This window comes from Oncorhynchus mykiss, chromosome 12, assembly GCF_013265735.2.
Source record: "Oncorhynchus mykiss isolate Arlee chromosome 12, USDA_OmykA_1.1, whole genome shotgun sequence".
NCBI classification, from domain to species: domain Eukaryota; kingdom Metazoa; phylum Chordata; class Actinopteri; order Salmoniformes; family Salmonidae; genus Oncorhynchus; species Oncorhynchus mykiss.
The window spans coordinates 45,507,249-45,527,986 of NC_048576.1; the positions used below are offsets into that span (position 1 = coordinate 45,507,249).

A 20,738-nucleotide genomic window follows, 5' to 3' on the forward strand; every position below is an offset into this window, starting at 1 on the left:
TAGGTATTCCTCTTGTCCAGATGGGTTAGGGCAGTGTGCAGTGTGGTTGAGATTGCATCGTCTGTGGACCTATTTGGGCGGTAAGCAAATTGGAGTGGGTCTAGGGTGTCAGGTAGGGTGGAGGTGATATGGTCCTTGACTAGTCTCTCAAAGCACTTCATGATGACGGAAGTGAGTGCTACGGGGCGGTAGTCATTTAGCTCAGTTACCTTAGCTTTCTTGGGAACAGGAACAATGGTGGTCCTCTTGAAGCATGTGGGAACAGCAGACTGGTATAGGGATTGATTGAATATGTCCGTAAACACACCGGCCAGCTGGTCTGCGCATGCTCTGAGGGCGCGGCTGGGGATGCCGTCTGGGCCTGCAGCCTTGCGAGGGTTAACACGTTTAAATGTTTTACTCACCTCGGCTGCAGTGAAGGAGAGTCTGCATGTTTTCGTTGCAGGCCGTGTCAGTGGCACTGTATTGTTCTCAAAGCGGGCAAAAAAGTTATTTAGTCTGCCTGGGAGCAAGACATCCTGGTCCGTGACTGGGCTGGTTTTCTTCTTGTAGTCCGTGATTGACTGTAGACCCTGCCACATACCTCTTGTGTCTGAGCCGTTGAATTGAGATTCTACTTTGTCTCTATACTGACGCTTAGCTTGTTTGATAGCCTTGCGGAGGGAATAGCTGCACTGTTTGTATTCGGTCATGTTACCAGTCACCTTGCCCTGATTGCTGCACTGTTTGTATTCGGTCATGTTACCAGTCACCTTGCCCTGATTAAAAGCAGTGATTCGCGCTTTCAGTTTCACGCGAATGCTGCCATCAATCCACGGTTTCTGGTTAGGGAATGTTTTAATCGTTGCTATGGGAACGACATCTTCAACGCACGTTCTAATGAACTCGCACACAGAATCAGCGTATTCGTCAATGTTGTTATCTGACGCAATACGAAACATATCCCAGTCCACGTGATGGAAGCAGTCTTGGAGTGTGGAATCAGCTTGGTCGGACCAGCGTTGGACAGACTTCAGCGTGGGAGCTTCTTGTTTTAGTTTCTGTCTGTAGGCAGAGATCAGCAAAATGGAGTCATGGTCAGCTTTTCCGAAAGGAGGGCGGGGCGGGGCCTTATATGCGTCGTGGAAGTTAGAATAACAAGGTTTTTCCAGCCCTGGTTGCGCAATCGATATGCTGATACAATTTAGGGAGTCTTGTTTTCAGACTAGCCTTGTTAAAATCCCCAGCTATAATGAATGCAGCCTCAGGATGTATGGATTCCAGTTTGCAAAGAGTCAAATAAAGTTCGTTCAGAGCCATCGATGTGTCTGCTTGGGGGGGAATATATACGGCTGTGATTATAATCGAAGAGAATTCTCTTGGTAGATAATGCAGTCGACATTTGATTGTGAGGAATTCTAAATCAGGTGAACAGAAGGATTTGAGTTCCTGTATGTTTCTGTGATCACACCACGTCTCGTTAGCCATAAGGCATACGCCCCCGCCCCTCTTCTTACCAGAAGGATGTTTGTTTCTGTCGGCGCGATGCGTGGAGAAACCCGCTGGCTGCACCGCCTCCGATAGCGTCTCTCCAGTGAGCCATGTTTCCGTGAAGCAAAGAACGTTACAGTCTCTGATGTCCCTCTGGAATGCTACCCTTGCTCGGATTTCATCAACCTTGTTGTCAAGAGACTGGACATTGGCGAGAAGAATGCTAGGGAGTGGTGCACGATGTGCCCGTCTCCGGTGTCTGACCAGAAGACCGCCTCGTTTCCTTCTTTTACGGAGTAGTTTTTTTGGGTCGCCGGCTGGGATCCATTCCGTTGTCCTGGTTGAAAGGCAGAACACAGAATCCGCTTCGCGAAAATCATACTCTTGGTTGTACTGATGGTGAGTTGACGCTGATCTTATATTCAGTAGTTCTTCTCGACTGTATGTAATGAAACCTAAGATGACCTGGGGTACTAATGTAAGAAATAACACGTAAAAAAAAAAAAACTGCATAGTTTCCTAGGAACAAGAAGCGAGGCGGCCATCTCTGTCGGCGCCATGGCAACCAACATGTAGATATGGCGGTGTGGGAACACTAACCTTATCAAGGTGTGTATAAAAAATGTTATCTCACTGATATGATATCCTAATGCTTCCAAAATTATACAGCAAGCGATGCATGGTAATGTTCAGACCGAGCGTCTGGGATCTTAAAACTTCTTAAGGATAGCCCCCTTTAAAAAAGAAATTTGTCTAAATGACATACCCAAATCTAACTGCCTGTAGCTCAGGCCCTGAAGCAAGGATATGCATATTCTTGGCACCATTTGAAAGGAAACACTTTCAAGTTTGTGGAAATGTGAATTGAATGTAGGAGAATATAACACAATAGATTTGGTAGAAGAAAATATAAAGAAAAAACCAACCAGTCTTTTTCTACCACCATCTCTGAAATGCAAAAGAAAGCTCATAGTTCTATCCATCACGCTGGTTGTATTTCCGATAGTGTCCACAAGATGGCGGTGTATATGCAAAGTTTCAGATGGATAACTTAAAGTATGACTGAACTACAAGACTTTTAGTGTGAAGTCCCCAGGTACATTTGGGCAAATCGTGAAGGAGACATTCGCATTCATTTTCCATTTTTCTGCAAGAATATCGTCAAATCTGTATACTTGGACTTTGTTTTAGCTTTCCAAGTATTAGTAGCCATATTATACGTTCAACATTAGCAAAACAATCAGTTTTCATAACTTCATAACTCTGAATATCCTTATAATTTTTGTCCAAAATGAAAAGGCATGCTGTCATACAAGGTTAGTAGCTATATTATTTGACATGTACATGGTTTACTCCCGTAAAGCCCAGCTCATTGGCTATCTAGCTAGCTTTGTTTGACCCCAATTGGTGCTTATTTGACAAAGATACAGTCGTTCAAGTGATGGCTGCCCGCGTCATCGGCGTGCCATGAAGGTTGTCGCTCTCTGACCAAATATGGTGTCCTATAGGATATACTACACGCCTAATGAAATCGTGAAGTCTTGTTACCTTCTAGGATCTCTGAGGAATAGATTCAAATGTGATTTGACTTGTTGAAACAACGTTTAGAGTGAGATTTTCAGATTCCTTTCTTTGCAAATTGAACGAGTGGAAATACAAAACGACCGTGCATGCTATATGGACCACTTTAGGATATGAAACATTATTTTATCTAACAAAACGACATTTCATGTTATCTCTGGGAATATAAGCTTTCAGCCGATATAAGACGCTTATATGTACCGCCATTTGTTGTTTCTCTAAAATCTGCGATCTTGACATAAGGCGTTGCATGATTTACAACTGTCCTGTTGATGGGACGCCGATCCTTAATTAAAACTCCCCTTGCAGAAGACGCCTTCGTCCAACGACTCTTATGTGTAATGTAATGCCATGGAACAGTCATGATCAAGGGCTAGCTAGCATTCAGTGTGTATTGTATCACTTCACTTTCAATGTGTGACAGTCAGAAGAGACATAGCCTATAAGTGACAAAAAAATGACCAAAATGTAAGAATGCCTGTATTTGTATTTATTATGGATCCCCATTAGCTGCTGCACTCTTCCTAGGGTCCAGCAAAATTAAGGCAGTTTATACAATTTTAAAAACATTACAATACATTCACAGATTTCACAACACACTGTGTTCCCTCAGGCCCCTACTCCACCACATATCTACAGTACCTAATCCATGTGTATGTATAGTGCGTATGTTATTGTATGTGTGTATGCATGTGTCTGTGCTGCTTCACAGTCCTATCAGGCGTTGGATGGAGACAAACACAAATTAAGACAGCAAATTGACACAATTGTAATAGGTTTTTATTTACTAAGGATATTAACACATTACATGCTACAGAAACTAAAAGGTAAAATGTGAACTTCAAATAATAGTGTTATATCACAATGGAACATCTTAAAATCAATTATCAATATTTTCACCCACTCCTGTCCTCTTCAAAAGAAAAGGGATGGCACGAAAGGAAAATTGTAATTGGGATAGGGCAATTTCATGTAATGGAATTACGCTGAGATTTCACTTTAAAAATGTATACCAAACAAAAGTGAATTTCAAAGTTTAACCATACAAACTCTATGCACAATTACTACTTATACATTTTTACAAAAAATATTTACAGGAAGAACTGTGCAGATAGTTTTTCCAGTAAGTGTTATTTTTTTGTTTGTAATTTACTGTTTAAATTGTTCAAATTAGTCATTGTGCATAGTTGTATGGTTTGTTATTAAACTTAAAAATAAAATATTTATTTTCTTTCTTTATTTTTTAAAACCAGAGTCTCAGCGTAATTCAGTTTCTGTGGAATTACCTACAAAAATACAGGAGAATGAAAACAGTTTGGCATGAATGATGATGAGGCATAAAAAAACAATCATCAGTAACAGAGGCAATATAAGAGATAAGGTGCAGAAAAGGGATTAAACGTTGAAAAATGTTTGTGAAAGGACACCATTTTAAAATCACTCATTAAAATCCAAGTATTCGTTGGTCCAAGGGCGAAAGTTGCTGGCCTATACTCCACTAGACAAAACGGTATCATATGATCATGGCCCTCTATGAAATGGAGACAGTCTCTTCAAGGCAAGCCTGAGATGGTTGGATGACAGACGGGTGTCACTGGATGCAACATGCAAGTACAACAGACACAACATGACCTGGCTCAACTGGCAACACATTGCAGAATGGTGTTGGTGGGAAATGTTCGAGAACATTTGAGCAATGTTAACCAAACAAAGTACAACAACTTCTTACACTATGAACATAATGGTAAAATACATACCCATCAGTGCCATACCAGAGGACAACATTAAAAAGCCAAAGACCAACAGAAAGCACATCAATTATTTGTTTCCTTTCAAGAAATCCAAACAGTATTGACAACAGAGTTCAAGAAAACTAGAAAGGGAAAATGAGAGGTGCCAGGTACATGTCCACAGCACCCTTCCCAGTCTGCAGTATTGACTTAAACAAATAATTCAAAGTTATGCAATAGGAGAACTCGGTCAGGCAGTTTAATGTCATATTTTCAGTTTGTCATTCATTTGTGTAAATCTCTCTCTGTCATTGCTAAATACAGATTGCATAATTTCTAATTCATTAAAACATATAGAAATATTATTTAACCCGGGCAACACGAGTCTGGTTGTGGTCTGGTTCAGTAGGGAGAAAACAAAACAGTGAAACTGGGAGGTAGCCTACTACCTGAACTTGACCAGTAAGAACTATTTGTTTTACCCCCTTCGCAAAACATTTTGCTACTTTGTACCCTACTGAACACAACCCTGGTGCGTTGTGTCATAGTTCAATCATCCTCTTGCCTTACTACTCCTCCTGTCACTGAACTCTGTTTATATCACATACAGAGCATAAAACCATTCAAACTTTTACAGACACATTTTAACTGTTCATTGTCTCGTAAATACAATGATTCTGCAGCCAACATAAGTTATGCAGATTGCCCTCAGTGCTGCCTTCAATAGAGCAAACGGTAGTGTCTTTGTGAACTTTAACATAGAAAACATCTGCACAGGGCTTTTAATTAATATTCTCACTCTTAGCATTATTAAAAAGTCTTGCAGCTTCATAGACATGGACTTGGAAGGAACGTAGGTTCTTACACTGTTGGGAAAGTTGAGCAACTATGCACATTTACACAATAATACCACAGGGTATAGTTGAGGGAGTAAGGAGTGTTTGGACTATAATTGTTCGGTTGGCAAAAAAAAACAACCCCAAAAAATAAGGAAATAAAATCTACCAACATTTCCACAAAAATACATGGCACTTCAGGTCATGTTATTTTCCTATTTCGGAAAGACAATTAACATCAATTAAAACAATTCAGACGAGGTAGAAAGGACAAAATAAACAGACCCTCCCCAAATGACGATGATTGGCCTAAAACACTCACATGTGCCTACGATTGGTCAATATACCTACCCATGTTACTATGATCGATGTGCCTTTCACCCACACAGTCCTTTAGCAATGTAGTGTAATCATCTGATGAGGACGTTTAGCATACTGCGGTGTATCTGGCACGTCAGTGGCTGGATGTGTCATAACTGTGCCCAGAGGGTAGGTACTGGGTGAGAGGATGATAGATTGGCACTAAGGGAGACACTAGGGAAATTAACTTGGTCATGTTCAGTCGGGAGGAAAGGTTTTGAAAAGGGGAGGTACTACCCAAACTTGTCCGATAAGAAACATTCAATATCGTTTTCTGTTGCATAACTTTTTTTAAAACTTTCAACATGGTGCCCTACTGAATACAACCCAGACCTAACTTAGAGCTCCCAGTTGAAACGTAGCTGACAGAAACAATGAATACAGTCAACTTAAAAACGTGTATGTATATTTACTGTGTTTGCTACGACCACGTGGGAGGGAAACTAGGGGAGACACCAAAGGATTAAGGCTGCGGCTTTCTGTCGAGTGTGACAATGTGAACTTATGCATCACAGTGCTGGGAACTAAGTCTGCATCATTTCAAATGTGACGTTAACAGGTTCCATCTGCCAAAAGGCCTTTATGTACACTAAAACATCACTGTAATCTGTAGGTGCCTCTAGTGTCTTTAGCATAGGGGAGGTCCGGGAGGAAATGGATCAGACCATGTAACAAATGAATGAGACAGGTGGAGGAGACTGACAGGATGGGAGAGGAGGGGACTTGGCAAATCAAAGTAAGAGGAGAGAGGGCGGTGTTGGTATATTTACATTTTTCTGTCATTGTCTGGCCACTGTATACCCTCCTCCTTATATGACCATTTCTCAAAACAATGAGGCGGACTGGACGAAGGCCCGATACCTGACAGTCCTAAGGAATGTCTCCACTTCCTCCCCAGACAGTCATCATAGTGTTTCAGATAGACGCATAACAGTGACCAAACAAAGCGTGAGGGTTTGTTCACACACAGGGCAACGAAAAAACAAAACATTTAACATAATATTTAGCATGTAATGATATATATATACAGTACCAGTCAGAAGTTGACACCTACTCATTCAAGGGTTTTTATTTTTACTATTTTCTACATTGTAGAATAGTCTAGACATCAAAACTATAAAATAACATAGTAACCAATCATGTAGTAACCAAAACAGTGGTAAACAAATCAAAATATATTTTATATTTGTGATTCTTCAAAGTAGCCACCCTTTGCCTTGATGATAGCTTTGCACACTCTTGGCATTCTCTCAACCAGCTTCATGAGGCAGTCACCTGGAGTGCATTTCAATTAACAGGTGTGCCTTATTAAAAGTTAATTTCTTCTTCTTCTTCTTCTTAATGCGTTTGAGCCAATCAGTTGTGTTGTGACAAGGTAGGGTTGGTATACAGAAGATAGCCCTATTTGGTAAAAGACCAAGTCCATATTATGGCAAAAACAGCTCAAATAAGCAAAGAGAAACTACAGTGCATCATTAATTTAAGACATGAAGGTCAGTCAATCCGGAAAATGTCAAGAACATAGAAAGTTTCAAAGCAGTCGCAAAAACGATCTCTGCATGTGTGGTTCCCACCATGAAGCATGGAGAAGGAGCTGTGATGGTGTGGGGGTGCTTTGCTGGTGACACTGTCTGTGATTTATTTAGGATTCAAGGTACACTTAACCAGCATGGCTACCACAGCATTCTGCAGCGATACGCCATCCCATCTGGTTTACACTTTGTGGGACTATCATTTGTTTTTCAACAGGACAATGACCCAACATCTCCAGGCTGTGTACGGGCAATTTGACCAATAGGGAGAGTGATGGAGTGCTGCATCAGATAACCTAGCCTCCACAATCAACCAACCTCAACCCAATTGAGATGTTTTGGGATGAGTTGAACTGCAGAGTGAAGGAAAAGCAGCCAACGTGGGAACTCCTTCAAGACTGTTGGAAAAGCATCCCAGGTGAAGCTGGTTGAGAGAATGCCAAGTGTACAAGCTGTCATCAAGGCAAAGGGTGGCTACTTTGAAGATTCACAAATATAAAATATATTTTATTTGTTTAACACGTTTTTGGTTACTACATGATTCCATGTGTTATTTCATAGTTTTGATGTCTCATTATTATTCTACAATGTAGAAAATAGTAAAAATAAAGAAACTCTTGAATGAGTTGGTGTGTCCAAACTTTTGACTGGTACTATATTATATATATATATCTGCCCAAAAAAAGGAAACGCCAATAGTGTCTTAATAGGGCGTTGTGCCACCATGAGCCAGAACAGCAATGTGCCTTGCCATAGATTATACACGTTTCTGGATGGAACTCTATTGGAGGGATGTGACACCATTCCATGAGAAATTCTATCATTTGGTGTTTTGTTGGTGGTCTCAAGCGCCACTCCAGAATCTCGCATAAGTGTACAATTGGGTTGAGATCTGGTGACAGATGGCCACATCATATGGTTTACATCGTTTTCATGCTCATCAAACCATTAAGTGACCATTAATGCCCTGTGGATGGGGGCATTGTCATCCTATGGGGGCATAGCCATGTTAGCCAAAACAATGCCTGCCCAGCATTTTCATACATGACCCTAAGCATGTTGGGATGTTAATTGCTTAGGAATTGCTGAGGAACCGCACCTGTGTGAAAGCACCTGCTTTCAAAATACTTTGTATCCATCATTTACTCAAGTGTTTCCTTTCTTTTGGCAGTTGCTGTACCTGTCATAATTCTATCATAATATTTTTCATTTCAGTACAAAAAGAGGACTTGGGGGTTTGTAGTGTGGGGTTTGTAGCAGAGAGGGGCTGGGTTAGAGCCCCTGTGGTGAGTAGTGGAGTGTGCTGTGGTAACTCCTGCTGTCTGTGAAGTGCAGCAATGGTCGGTTTCAGTCGCAGTGAGCATCTGTCTCCACAAGAGGGAGTCAAAATTAGGAGTCAGGATGGCTACTCTTCTCACTGCCAAGTTCACAGTCCGTTACTACAAAAGGGTGATCCATGAGTCTGTGAGAGAAGCCACATATACACAAGTATCTGAATTGTGTGCGTGCGTACGTGTGTATGTGTGTGTAGAGGAGGATTTCGTGGATAACATGGGAGAGGGGTCATAAACGCTGCTGTGTGTCGTGTATCAGGACTTCAATACTGGGGTGGAAGTGTAAACTCTATTCTGTGTGTGTATGTGAAGGGAGGGGAGTGTACTCCAGCCCCATTGGCAACAACAGCTGCTGAGTTGCAACTCCTGACCACTGTAGTCCGTATATCCTGTGTGCTCTTTCTATCATTTGTGAGAAACAATCACAGAGGGATTTTGTGAAGTGAGGAGTGAGACTAAGTGTGTCTCTCAGCTCTCATCCTCAGGGTGTTGGTGGTCCAGAAGCCGGACGTGCGTGAAGGGAAAGTGGCCATGCTTGCCCTTGCACTCGCCCTCCCACTGGCCGTTCACGTTGATCTTGGTCACTTTTACCATGTCTCCGACCTGCAGAAACACACACAGGTTAGAATATAGAGATAGATTGGAAAGAAACAAGACCTTCAGGGGTCTGTAATGTGTGGCTCTTAAAAAGCCTTTATCGGGCTCAATGGTGTTCTATAATTAGTCATTTAAAGTAGCCTAATCAATCAACTATAATCTCTAACCCAGGTCAGTTTCCACTTCAAATACACTCAGGGATGGGATTGACCCAAACCCTGTAAGCGAATTAATAAGCTACAAAGCAGCACAGTCCTACTAAGCCTGTGTTACACACTACACCCATGCCCCATCTATAATCTCCATGCTGCTTCACTTTCTGCAGTGCAAATACATGGGTGCATCCCAAATGGCACCCTGGCCTATTCCTTACGTAGTGCAGAACCTTTAACCAAAAGCATTGCACTTCATAGGGAATCGGGTGCCATTTGGGACTTAGCCCATGTTCCTCTCATGACATACAGTATACCAGTGGGTGTGTTTCTTCACAGGAACGCTCTTTACCAAACGTGAGATTGGACACATGAGCTGCAAGACATGAACTGTGAGGCAACCTTTGCTCAGGAATTGCCATTTGTACTGTACGACTCAACAACAACAAAAATCAAGGGAAAACTATGCATGAACCCATAATGTATGTTATTGTGTGTATTTGCACGTGCGTATGTTCGAGTGTGCCTGCCTGCGTTTGCATATGTATGCTTACAGGCAAGAGTAAGCAATTGCAGCAGCACCCTGGCTCTCAGAGCAGAGAAAATATATAGGCACATGACATGAAACAGAAAAGAGGGAGAGAGCGCCATAGACGGGTGGAGAACAGGGGGACAGAGGAAGGCGAAGAAAGGGGGCGAACCAATACCTCCAAGGCGAGCGCCGTCTTGTCGTAGGCGTTGGGCACTCTCTTCTGAATGGCACGGGCGTAGACAGGCCCATTCTGCAGGTTGGGCAGGGGTGTATTGCCCACAGGCTGGGCATACTGGCCCGGCTCCCCCAGAGGCGGGGGCAGCTGGGGAGCTGCTCCGTCGGTAGTGCTGGCTCCAACACCTGCCGGTACTCCGCCTACTCCTCCTGCCCCGCCAGGCCTCCCTGCCGCCGGAGCAACCACGGAGTTGGGCGAGGCAGGCCGGTACTTCTCCACGTAGGGCACGGGAATCATGCCGACACGGCCCTCTTGGTTGGCCGCGTTCCACCACTGCTCCTCAGGCTTCTCCAGCACGCGCAGCACGTCGCCCTTGCGGAAGGGCAGGTCCTCCTCGTCGTTGCCAGGGAAGTCGAAGAGGGCGCGAACAAACTCTGCCTCCTGTAGGGCGCCGCCTGATGCAGCGGCGGCACAGCTCACGAAGCCTGCATGCTTGGCCTTGCTGATGGGCTCGATCAGAGTGGTGGTGTCCAGGTAGTGGATCTTGTAGAACTCCAGCAGGGCGGGTAGGGCGTCAAACTCCTGATCCCCGATGCGGAACCGTGGGGGGGCCAGACCTGGCGGGCGAGGCAGGGGGAAAGGATGGGGCAGTTTGTTATGTCATGCCATTACCCCGGCTGATCTAACAACGCATGGTGGACCAATGGGTGATTTTCCCTTCTGCCTCAACGGCAGTGTTGTACTAAATGAAGGTCTGACATTGATGCAATTAATTTTGTTGAAATTGTTTATGTAAAAGCTGATGTTGGCTTAGGTCTCATGCTTTTATAGAGTTATCCCAAGCTGAGGTGACCTAGGCTCCTGCTGTTGCCTACCCTATTCTGGAGAAAACCACTCTCCTGTGTCATGACGTTGGCCTGGGGGTAGGTTTATGACAGTCATAAATACCTCTTCCCCCCTTTTTCCTCTCTGTACCCTACTGAAGTTACATTTGCAAAACACTTGGTTAACATAGAGATTCTGGGAACATCAGAAGGTGGGGGGGGAAATTAACTATATTCTGGTAATCAGACCAATTTAACATATGCGGTGGTACTTAATGAATATGATGTCAGTTCAGTTGTCATCTGATACATTCTCATCAATGATAAAATGACAAACTCTACAGTGGAAAGTCTACACATCAGAGTTATCGGATTCACATGGAATTGTTGTTCAATTTAAATGTTTGAATAAGAAATTATTATTTTAGCTTCTAAAATGTGAGATTTGGGTTTTCATAAGAAAGGGCTCTGCTCAATCAGTGGCCCGCCCCTGTGAAGGGACATGGGCTATAAAACTTTTCAAACACGCCCTCCTCTCCCTTCCTATATAAGCCCTTGACGACAATATAACCTGCTGTTCCAAGGACATGAGGACAACGGTCCGATGTTAGAATGGTTCAGATAATAACTACAGAACAAAGCCAACATCAGCGTGAGCTTTGGTTGCGAATGGTATGAACTTTGAACTCTTATTCACTACAGAAGTGATACCTCCTAGCCGTTGAGTTAGCAACAGCCGCTGCAAACGAGCGTTAGGAAGGAACAGACAGAGTATCCCGTCTATCACCCAACGACGTTACTACAACGTATTCAATTTACCAGCAGAGACATTCTTCAAAAGAACAAAGGACTCGGTTGGGCAACACGGCCTTCCATCTACCATCAACCTACCGAAGTGCAGCTCAGAGTAAATATTTATTGCATTTTTCTTTTCCAAATGGGCGGTAATTTAGAATGCATAAGATACTATATTTATGATAGCACAGCTTCGCCCTTTGTTCCTCAGTCTTCCCGCTCTTTCACTCAAACCCAGCCCCTTTTATTTTGTGTAACAAGCTGTCATATCTGTTCCGCCCGCTAGGGACGTTTTCCTTTATGACGTAATTTGTAATCAAGTTATGATTTAATTATGTGTAATTAGTTAGGTATTTAGTAAATAAATAATTAAAGCCAATTTTGTATTGCTGGTTCAACTTGTTAGCCAGGGTTCGTGCAGATAACCAATAATTTACAACTTTCAGATGAGACTGAATTAAGATGACAATTAATATTGACTGCTATTGATGTAAAATATTACCAGGTCTTTAAGAGTTTATTCGGAAGATAACAGCTCTATAAATATTATTTTATGGTGCCCGACTCTCTAGTTACTTATGCGGTAGTGTAGCCTAGTGGTTAGAGCGTTGGACTAGTAACCGAAAGTTTGCAAGTTCAAATCCACAAGCTGACACGGTACAAATCTGTCGTTCTGCCCTTGAACAAGGCAGTTAACCCACTGTTCCTAGGCCGTCATTGAAAATAAGAATATGTTCTTAACTGACCTGCCTAGTTAAATAAAGGTAAAATATAAATTACATTATTAGCTCAATAAGGTAATATTAATTACGGAGAAATTATTTTACAGAACAGCATGTCATATCACTTAATTCGACATAGCCAAAAACACGACACCTGGAAGAGCCTCACAGCTAAAAAAAGATTCTGACAATGGAGCCTTAACAAAAAATGTGTCTCAAGTCAAGGAGTTAGCTGAAATAGTTAGTATTTAAGTCTCCCACGTCTTCACATACAGCATGCATACGCTCCCAGTCACAATTTTTTTGCAAGTTTATTAAGAAAAACAAATCTGTTCAAGGGGGTTGTCGTCATAATACATTTCAATGCCACCCAGTGTCTGGGTCTAAGAAGACACAGGCCTACTCATTCAATAGTTTGATTAAATTTCAAAGCATAGCTAATCGTCACACCATTGTCTTCCGACAGGTGGCGTCATTTTAACGTGATACGCAGTTGCCATCTGTATTACAAATCGTGGAACTAATCTCTGAAAAACGTGATTTTGCTCATCCGCTTCCACTAGTTCCTAAATCACTCCACTATGATACACTGGGCTGGCTACTACGGCAAACCATGCTCGACGAGCTGTGCAAACTTCCTCCAGTTAGAAGCATACTTCTAGCTTGTTTGAATGGCCATTGTGGTAGCTCATTTGCAAGCTTGCCGATTAAGTTCTATGGCACTAAAGTTATGGGACTGTTCTCAGAAATCACATGTATCTGACAGCTGGTACTGTGCCTCGCTACTGTAACATTTAGCCAGTGCCATAACATCGCAGATTGAGCAGTGAACTAGTCACGGCAGAACAGAAACTGCATTATCATTAAAACATGAACTGTGCTATTAGCTGGAATTTCACTACAGTGGATAGCTACAGCGCCTTCAGAAAGTATTCACAACTCTGACTTTTTCCACATGTTGTTGTGTTACAGCCTTTTGTCACTGTCAAGGTGAAAAGGAAGGCTGTTCAGAACAAAAATATCTCAAAACATGCATCCTGTTTGCAACAAGGCACTAAAGTAATACTGCAATAAAAGTGGCAAAGCAAAAATATTTTTGTCCTGAATACAGAGTTATGTTTAGGGCAAATCCAATAGAACACATTACTGGGTACCACTCTCTATGGTTTCCGAGCTCGTCACAGGTGCACCTCAGCCACGCTCAAGGTACTAAACGATATCATAACCGCCATCGATAAAAGACAGTACTGTGCAGCCGTCTTCATCGACCTAGCCAAGGCTTTCTACTCTGTCAATCACCGTATTCAGACTCAATAGCCTTGGTTTCTCAAATGACTGCCTCGCCTGGTTCACCAACTACTTCGCAGACAGAGTCCAGTGTGTTAAATCGGAGGGCCTGTTGTCCGGACCTCTGGCAGTCAATTCTCAGGTCGACTCTTTTCTCTGTATAAATCAATGATTTCGCTCTATTTTGGAACAAAAAAATCTAACATTTTTTTCAGAATGGCACAAATTCCCTGATATCAGGGTACTCATGTCAACATGTTTGCTTTCAGAGCATATTTGATCCCAAATTATAAGGGGGATTCCCTGATCCACCTCTACGCAGATGACACCACTCTGTATAAATCTGGCCCTTCTTTGGACACGGTGTTAACTAACCTCCAAACGAGCTTTGATGCCATACAACACTCCTTCTGTGGCCTCCAACTGCTCTTTAACGCTAGTAAAACCAAATGCATGCTTTTCAACCGTTCACTGCCCGCACCTGTCCGCCCGACTAGCATAACTACCCTGGACGGTTCTGATGTAGAATATGTGGACAACTACAAATACCTAGGTGTCTGGCTAGACTGTAAACTATCCTTCCAGACTCATATTAAACATCTCCAATCGAAAATTAAATTTAATTAAATTTAATTAAATCTAGAATCGGCTTTCTATTTCGCAACAAAGCATCCTTCACTCACGCCGCCAAACTTACCCTAGTAAAACTGACTATCCTACCGATCCTCGACTTCGGCGATGTCATCTACAAAATAGCTTACAATACTTTACTCAGCAAATTGGATGCAGTCTATCACAGTGCCATCCGTTTTGTTACCAAAGCCCCTTAAACCACCCACAACTGCGACCTGTATGCTCTACTCAACTGGCCCTCGCTACATATTTGTCGCCAGACCCAATGGCTCCAGGTCATCTATAAGTAGGTAAAGCTCTGACTTATCTCAGCTCACTGGTCACGATAACAACTCCCTCCCGTAGCACGCGCTCTGCTATTTTCTGCTCTTTTGCACACCAGTATCTCTACTTGCACATCATCTGTTCATTTATCACTCCAGTGTTAATCTGCTAAATTGTAATTACTTCGCTACTATGGCCTATTTATTGCCTTCCTCCTCACGCCATTTGCACACACTGTATATAGACTTTTTCCCTATTGTGTTATTGACTGTACGCTTGTTTATTCCATGTGTAATTCTGTGTTGTTGTTTGTGTTGCACTGCTTTGCTTTATCTTGGCCAGGTCGCAGTTGTAAATGAGAACTTGTTCTCAACTAGCTTTCCTGGTTAAATAAAGGTGAAATATTATTAATATTTTTTTAAATAAATATTTTCAAGCACAGTCATGTTATGGGTATGCTTGTAATCATTAAGGACTGGGGAGTTAAATCTATGGCAAGAATTGAAAATGGTTGTCTAGCATTGATCAACAACCAAATTGACCGAGCTTCAAGAATTTTGAAAATAATAAATGGGCAAATATTGTATAATCCAACTGTTTAAAGCTCTTCGGGACTTACCGAGAAAGCCTTACAGCTGTAATCGCCACCAAAGGTGGTTATAACCTTTGGCGATAAATTCTTGAGTAAATGAGATATTTATGCATTTAATTTAATATATTTGGTAACATTAATGAAAACATGTTTTCACTGCCATTATGGGGTATTGTGTGATGGGCGAGAAAAATATTTAATCCATTTTGAATTCAGGCTGTAACACAAAATGTGGAATAAGTCAAAGGGTATGAATACTTTCTGAAGGCACTGTAGGCTAGAGGGAGTATTCAGCATGGAGTGTGTGAACTGGCGTTGTTAGCATCCCTTTAGTTTCATATGGATTGAGGAGGCTGATTCAGCTAGCAAGCACAATAGCTTCTAGCTAATTGTCGCGCACATTCCGAAATTCACAACCACTAAACTTCTTAGAGGTAAAATCAAGTAGTTAAGACATGCTCGGGAATAAAACGTCAAATTAGCTATGGATGTATCATTTTTGGTAGGATTAATTCAGACAAATGTTAAAAAACGCACAAAAAGCTTTTTTCTCAGTTTGTGCAGAAATGTATTTACTTCCCTGTTAGTGAGCATTTCTCCTTTGTCAAGATAATCAATCCACCTGATAGGTGTGGCATATCAAGAATCTGATTATACAGTAGAGGTCGACCGACTATGTTTTTCAACGCTGATACCTATATACCGATTATTGGAGGATTTAAAAAAGCCGATACCGATAAATCTGACAATTTTAAAGAAATGTATTTATTTATTTATTTGTAATAATGACAATTACAACAATACTGAATGAACACTTATTTTAACTTAATATAATACATCAATCAAATCAATTTAGCCTTAAATAAATGATGAAACATGTTCAATTTGGTTTAAATAATTCAAAAACAAAGTGTTGGAGAAGTAAAAGTGCAATATGTGCCATGTAAAAGAGCTAACGTTTAAGTTCCTTGCTCAGAACATATGAAACCTGGTGGTTCCTTTTAACATGAGTCTTCAAAATTCCCAGTTAAGACGTCTTAGGTTGTAGTTATTATAGGAATTATAGAACTATTTCTCTCTACACCATTTGTATTTCATATACCTTTGACTATTGAATGTTCTTGTAGGCACTTTAGTATTGCCAGTGTAACAGTATAGCTTCCGTCCCTCTCTCCTCGCCCCTGCCTGGGCTCGAACCAGGAACACATCGACAACAGCCACCCTCGAAGCATCGTTACCCATCGCTCCACAAAAGCCGCGGCCCTTGCAAAGCAAGGGGAACAACTTCTCCAAGTCTCAGAGCGAGTGACGTTTGAAACGGTATTAGCGCGCACCCCGCTAACTAGCTAGCAATTTCACATCGGTTACACCAGCCTAATCTCAGGAGTTGATAGGCTTGAAGTCATAAACAGTGCAATGCTTGAAGCATTGCGAAGAGCTGCTGGCAAACGCACGAAAGTGCTGTTTGAATGAATGCTTACGAGCCTGCTGCTGCCTACCATGCTCAGTCAGACTGCTCTATCAAATATCAAATCATAGACTTAATTATAACATAATAACACACAGAAATACAAGCCTTAGGTCATTAATATGGTCAAATCCGGAAACTATAATTTCAAAAATAGAACGTATATTCTTTCAGTGAAATACGGAAACCGTTCTGTATTTTATCTAACGGGTGGCATCCATAAGTCTAAATATTCCTGTTACATTGCACAACCTTCAATGTTATGTCATAATGACGTAAAATTCTGGCAAATTAGTTCGCAACGAGCCAGGCGGCCCAAACTGTTGCATATACCCTGACTCTGCGTGCAATGAACGCAAGAGAAGTGACACAATTTCCCTAGTTTGATATTTTTATTTTACCTTTATTCAACTAGGCAAGTCAGTTAAGAACAAATTCTTATTTTCAATGACACCCAATGAACAGTGGGTTAACTGCCTTGTTCAGGGGCAGAGCGACAGATTTGTACCTTGTCAGCTCAGGGATTTGATCTTGCAACCTTCCGTTTACTAGTCCAACACTCTAACACTCTAACCACTAGGCTACGCTCCTTCCCCATATTGCGTGCTAACATGTCTTTTAACTAAATATGCAGGTTTAAAAATATATACGTCTATGTATTGATTTTAAGAAAGGCATTGATGTTTATGGTTAGGTACATTCGTGCAACGATTATGCTTTTTTTCCGCAAATGTGCTTTTGTTAAATCAGACCCTGTTTGGCGAAGTTAGCTGTCTTCGTTAGGAAGAAATAGTCTTCACAGTTCGCAACGTGCCAGGCGGCCCAATCTGCTGCATATACCCTGACTCTGTTGCACAGAACGCAAGAGAAGTGACAATTCCCCTAGTTAAAATAAATTAATGTTAGCAGGCAATATTAACTAAATATGCAGGTTTAAAAATATATACTTGTGTATTGATTTTAAAGAAAGGCATTGATGTTTATGGTTAGGTACACATTGGTGCAACAACTTTTTTCGCAAATGCGCTTGTTATATCATCACCCGTTTAGGTGAAGTAGGCTGTGATTCGATGAGAAATTAACAGGCACCGCATCGATTATATGCAACGCAGGACAAGCTAGATAAACTAGCAATATCATCAACAATGTGTAGTTAACTAGTGATTATGTTAAAAATGATTGTTTTTTTATAAGATACGTTTAATGCTAGCTAGCACCTTACCTTGGCTCCTTGCTGCACTCGCATAACAGGTAGTCAGACTGCCACGCAGTCTCCTCGTGGAGTGCAATGTAATCGGCCATGATCGGTGTCCAAAAATGTTGATTACCGATTGTTATGAAAACTTGAAATTGGCCCTAATTAATCAGCCATTCCGATTAATCGGTCAACCTTTATTATACAGCATTATACATTACAGAGGTGCACCTTGTGTTGGGGACAAAAGGCCACTAAAATGTGCAGTACAACACAATGCCACAGATGTTTAAAGTTGAGGGCACATGCAATTGCCTTGCTAACTGCAGGAATGTCCACCAGAGCTGTTGCCAGAGAATTTTATGTTCATTTATCTACCATAAGTCGCCTCCGTCGTTTTAGAGAACTTGGCAGTACGTCCAACCTGCCTCACAACCGCAGAACACATGTAACCATGCCAGCCCAGGACCTCCACTTCAAGCTTCTTCAGCTATGGGATCGTGTGAGACCAGCCACCTGCACAGATGATGGAACTGAGAAGTATTTCTGTCTGTAATAAAGCCCTTTTGTGGGGAAAAACTCATTCTGATTGGATGGGCCTGGCTTCCTAATGGCTGCGCCCATGCTCAGTCATGTGTCATAGATTAGGCCCTAATGAATTTATTTCAATTGACTGATTTCCTTATATGAACTGCACCTCAGTAAAATCATTGAAATTGTTGCATGTTGCGTTAATATTTTGGTTTAGTATAGCTAAATTACGTGGTTAGCTTCTTCCATAATCAAGCTTCTATTGGTAACAGCAGATAATTCCCTCCTGGATCAAGAGACTTGCTGTCTAATATTGGTTTTCTGCATGCAGCATTTTTTTAGTTACTTGTATAACATTGAGCTGGGATGTCTGTCCTGCAAATACTTTAGGTCAGAGATTGTATAAAATGTTCTCAATACCCTCGTTGGCATTTAGTTAGCATTCTCTATGGGATTGTACATGTACTTGTTAGCATTGCTAACCTTCGGATGAAAAAGGCTGTGGGGTTTGAAAATAGTGCCCCTTGTGTTGGGTATGAAGGTATAACAATCTGGATATCGCCAAAGCTTTATCATATCAGTGTTTGCGAGTTATCAGAGATATGGGATGCGCTAATTTCAAAGTTGCATATTCGAGTCGCATCAAGGAGACTTTTTGCACGTAGCTAACCCTAACCATAAACATAATCCTTATATGTTACATTAATTATTCTAACCTGCTGCGTAAAGTCACTTCTGATATTGGCAGCATCCCATCTGTCAAAAACACAGATCAGTGCAGATGGTCGTTACAATATCAGAATGAGGTAACAAATAAGAACTGAGCCTGTGTATAAAAAAAAAACAGGGCAGGAACACAGGCATTCCACACACACCATTCGGAATAGTCATCCTCCAATTGTGACAGCCTGTCCATTCATTCACAGGATCAGCCCAACCCACTCCTTTCACTCCGTCTACCAGGTTCTTACTAAACAGAAAGTACCTAAAACTCCAGCTGACAAAACTAAAACAGACCTTTGAAAATCCACTATTAGTTTTTTTTTTTTAAACAGCCACCACCAGTCTTATATACTGTATGTAGTTCACTAAGCACACGCTAGCTACATGACCACCACAGCTAACGACGTAACGTTAGGGTTGCTTCCGTTGCAACATAATAATACAGTATATTCAGTCCTTAGCTAACATCAGTAGACATCTAACTAACGTTAACTAGATGTTCATAGCTTAGCCAGAGTGTTTAAACAAATAGCTTCGGTCTTTGGTTTAGCTTAGCTAACTAGCTATGTCTGTCTGGTGTAACGTCAGTTAGCTGGCTAGCTCGCTATCTTACCTGATCCAGATTGCCGGTTGTTACTGATGCTGTTAATTATATAATGTGAGACTTTTGAGTTTTCTGAGACGGATAGCACGTAGTCCCCAGGACTGGTAATCGAGTCCCTGACTAGGAACACGCCATGTCTCTGACCCTGCAAGAGAGAAACCGCCTCCTGTCGGCTCAACCTTCCCCAGTACCAGCTAGCACGGTCCTCGGCATCAAAATTCCCGGCCATGGCTCCAAATCCACTCCGAGGATCCAAGGCCTTCCCCTTGCCTCTCCCTATTCGCAATCGGGATTCATCTCATACAAAAACTTTGGTTCACTAAGGAACACGCTCCGGGAAAAAATCATGGCATCGATACCGCTTTAAACCGTTACATCTATGTACATTTCACAGAGTCCCACGAAACAATACAGTTAACCCCTTAATTAAGAATTAATTGTGGCAACCAGAAATCTATAATTTATTTGTCAAGGCGTTTTAAAATAAATCTCTTAAGTAATTTGCAATATAAAACTCAGAGGCTGAAATGGCGGATCTTTGGGGAAAGATTGACCTCATCCACCGGATGTAATGAGGTGTAGCTAGTCATGATGGAGCATGTCAAGATGGGCATCACATCCATCCATTTTGAGAAGGTCGAGAAATAATATTGATGAATCAATTACCAAAAGTTCACCTCTGACTTCAACTCATCTGGTTGCTTGTTGAATATTAGACTACCTGGTTATTTAGCCAGGACTGCAGAATTTTGTTATTGATGAATATAAGTAAAGTCTATGCAGCTTCAACAATTTGACACT

The 20,738-nt window shown here is 41.7% G+C and overlaps 1 protein-coding gene across 1 annotated transcript; it reads right to left on the bottom strand.

Moving 5' to 3' along the window:
- Positions 1-8,112: 8,112 nt before the first annotated feature.
- On the bottom strand, positions 8,113-20,509 carry LOC110537676 (adapter molecule crk). Its single transcript, XM_021623902.2, has 3 exons — positions 19,947-20,509; positions 10,300-10,916; positions 8,113-9,446 (listed from the first exon to the last, which is right to left on the bottom strand). Exons 1-3 carry the CDS (start codon positions 20,164-20,166, stop codon positions 9,312-9,314), a joined length of 972 nt encoding a protein of 323 aa, XP_021479577.2. The 5' UTR covers positions 20,167-20,509; the 3' UTR covers positions 8,113-9,311.
- Positions 20,510-20,738: the final 229 nt, after the last annotated feature.

What these genes read in the sequence shown, in the direction of transcription:
- LOC110537676 (XM_021623902.2), bottom strand. Translation starts at nt 20,166, where the DNA reads ATGGCCGGGAATTTTGATGCCGAGGACCGTGCTAGCTGGTACTGGGGA. An exon ending in CAACCGGCAATCTGGATCAG is followed by an intron (nt 10,917 to 19,946) that starts GTAAGATAGCGA and finishes CTCGCCCGCCAG; the next exon opens with GTCTGGCCCCCCCACGGTTC. An exon ending in AGACGGCGCTCGCCTTGGAG is followed by an intron (nt 9,447 to 10,299) that starts GTATTGGTTCGC and finishes GTGTTTCTGCAG; the next exon opens with GTCGGAGACATGGTAAAAGT.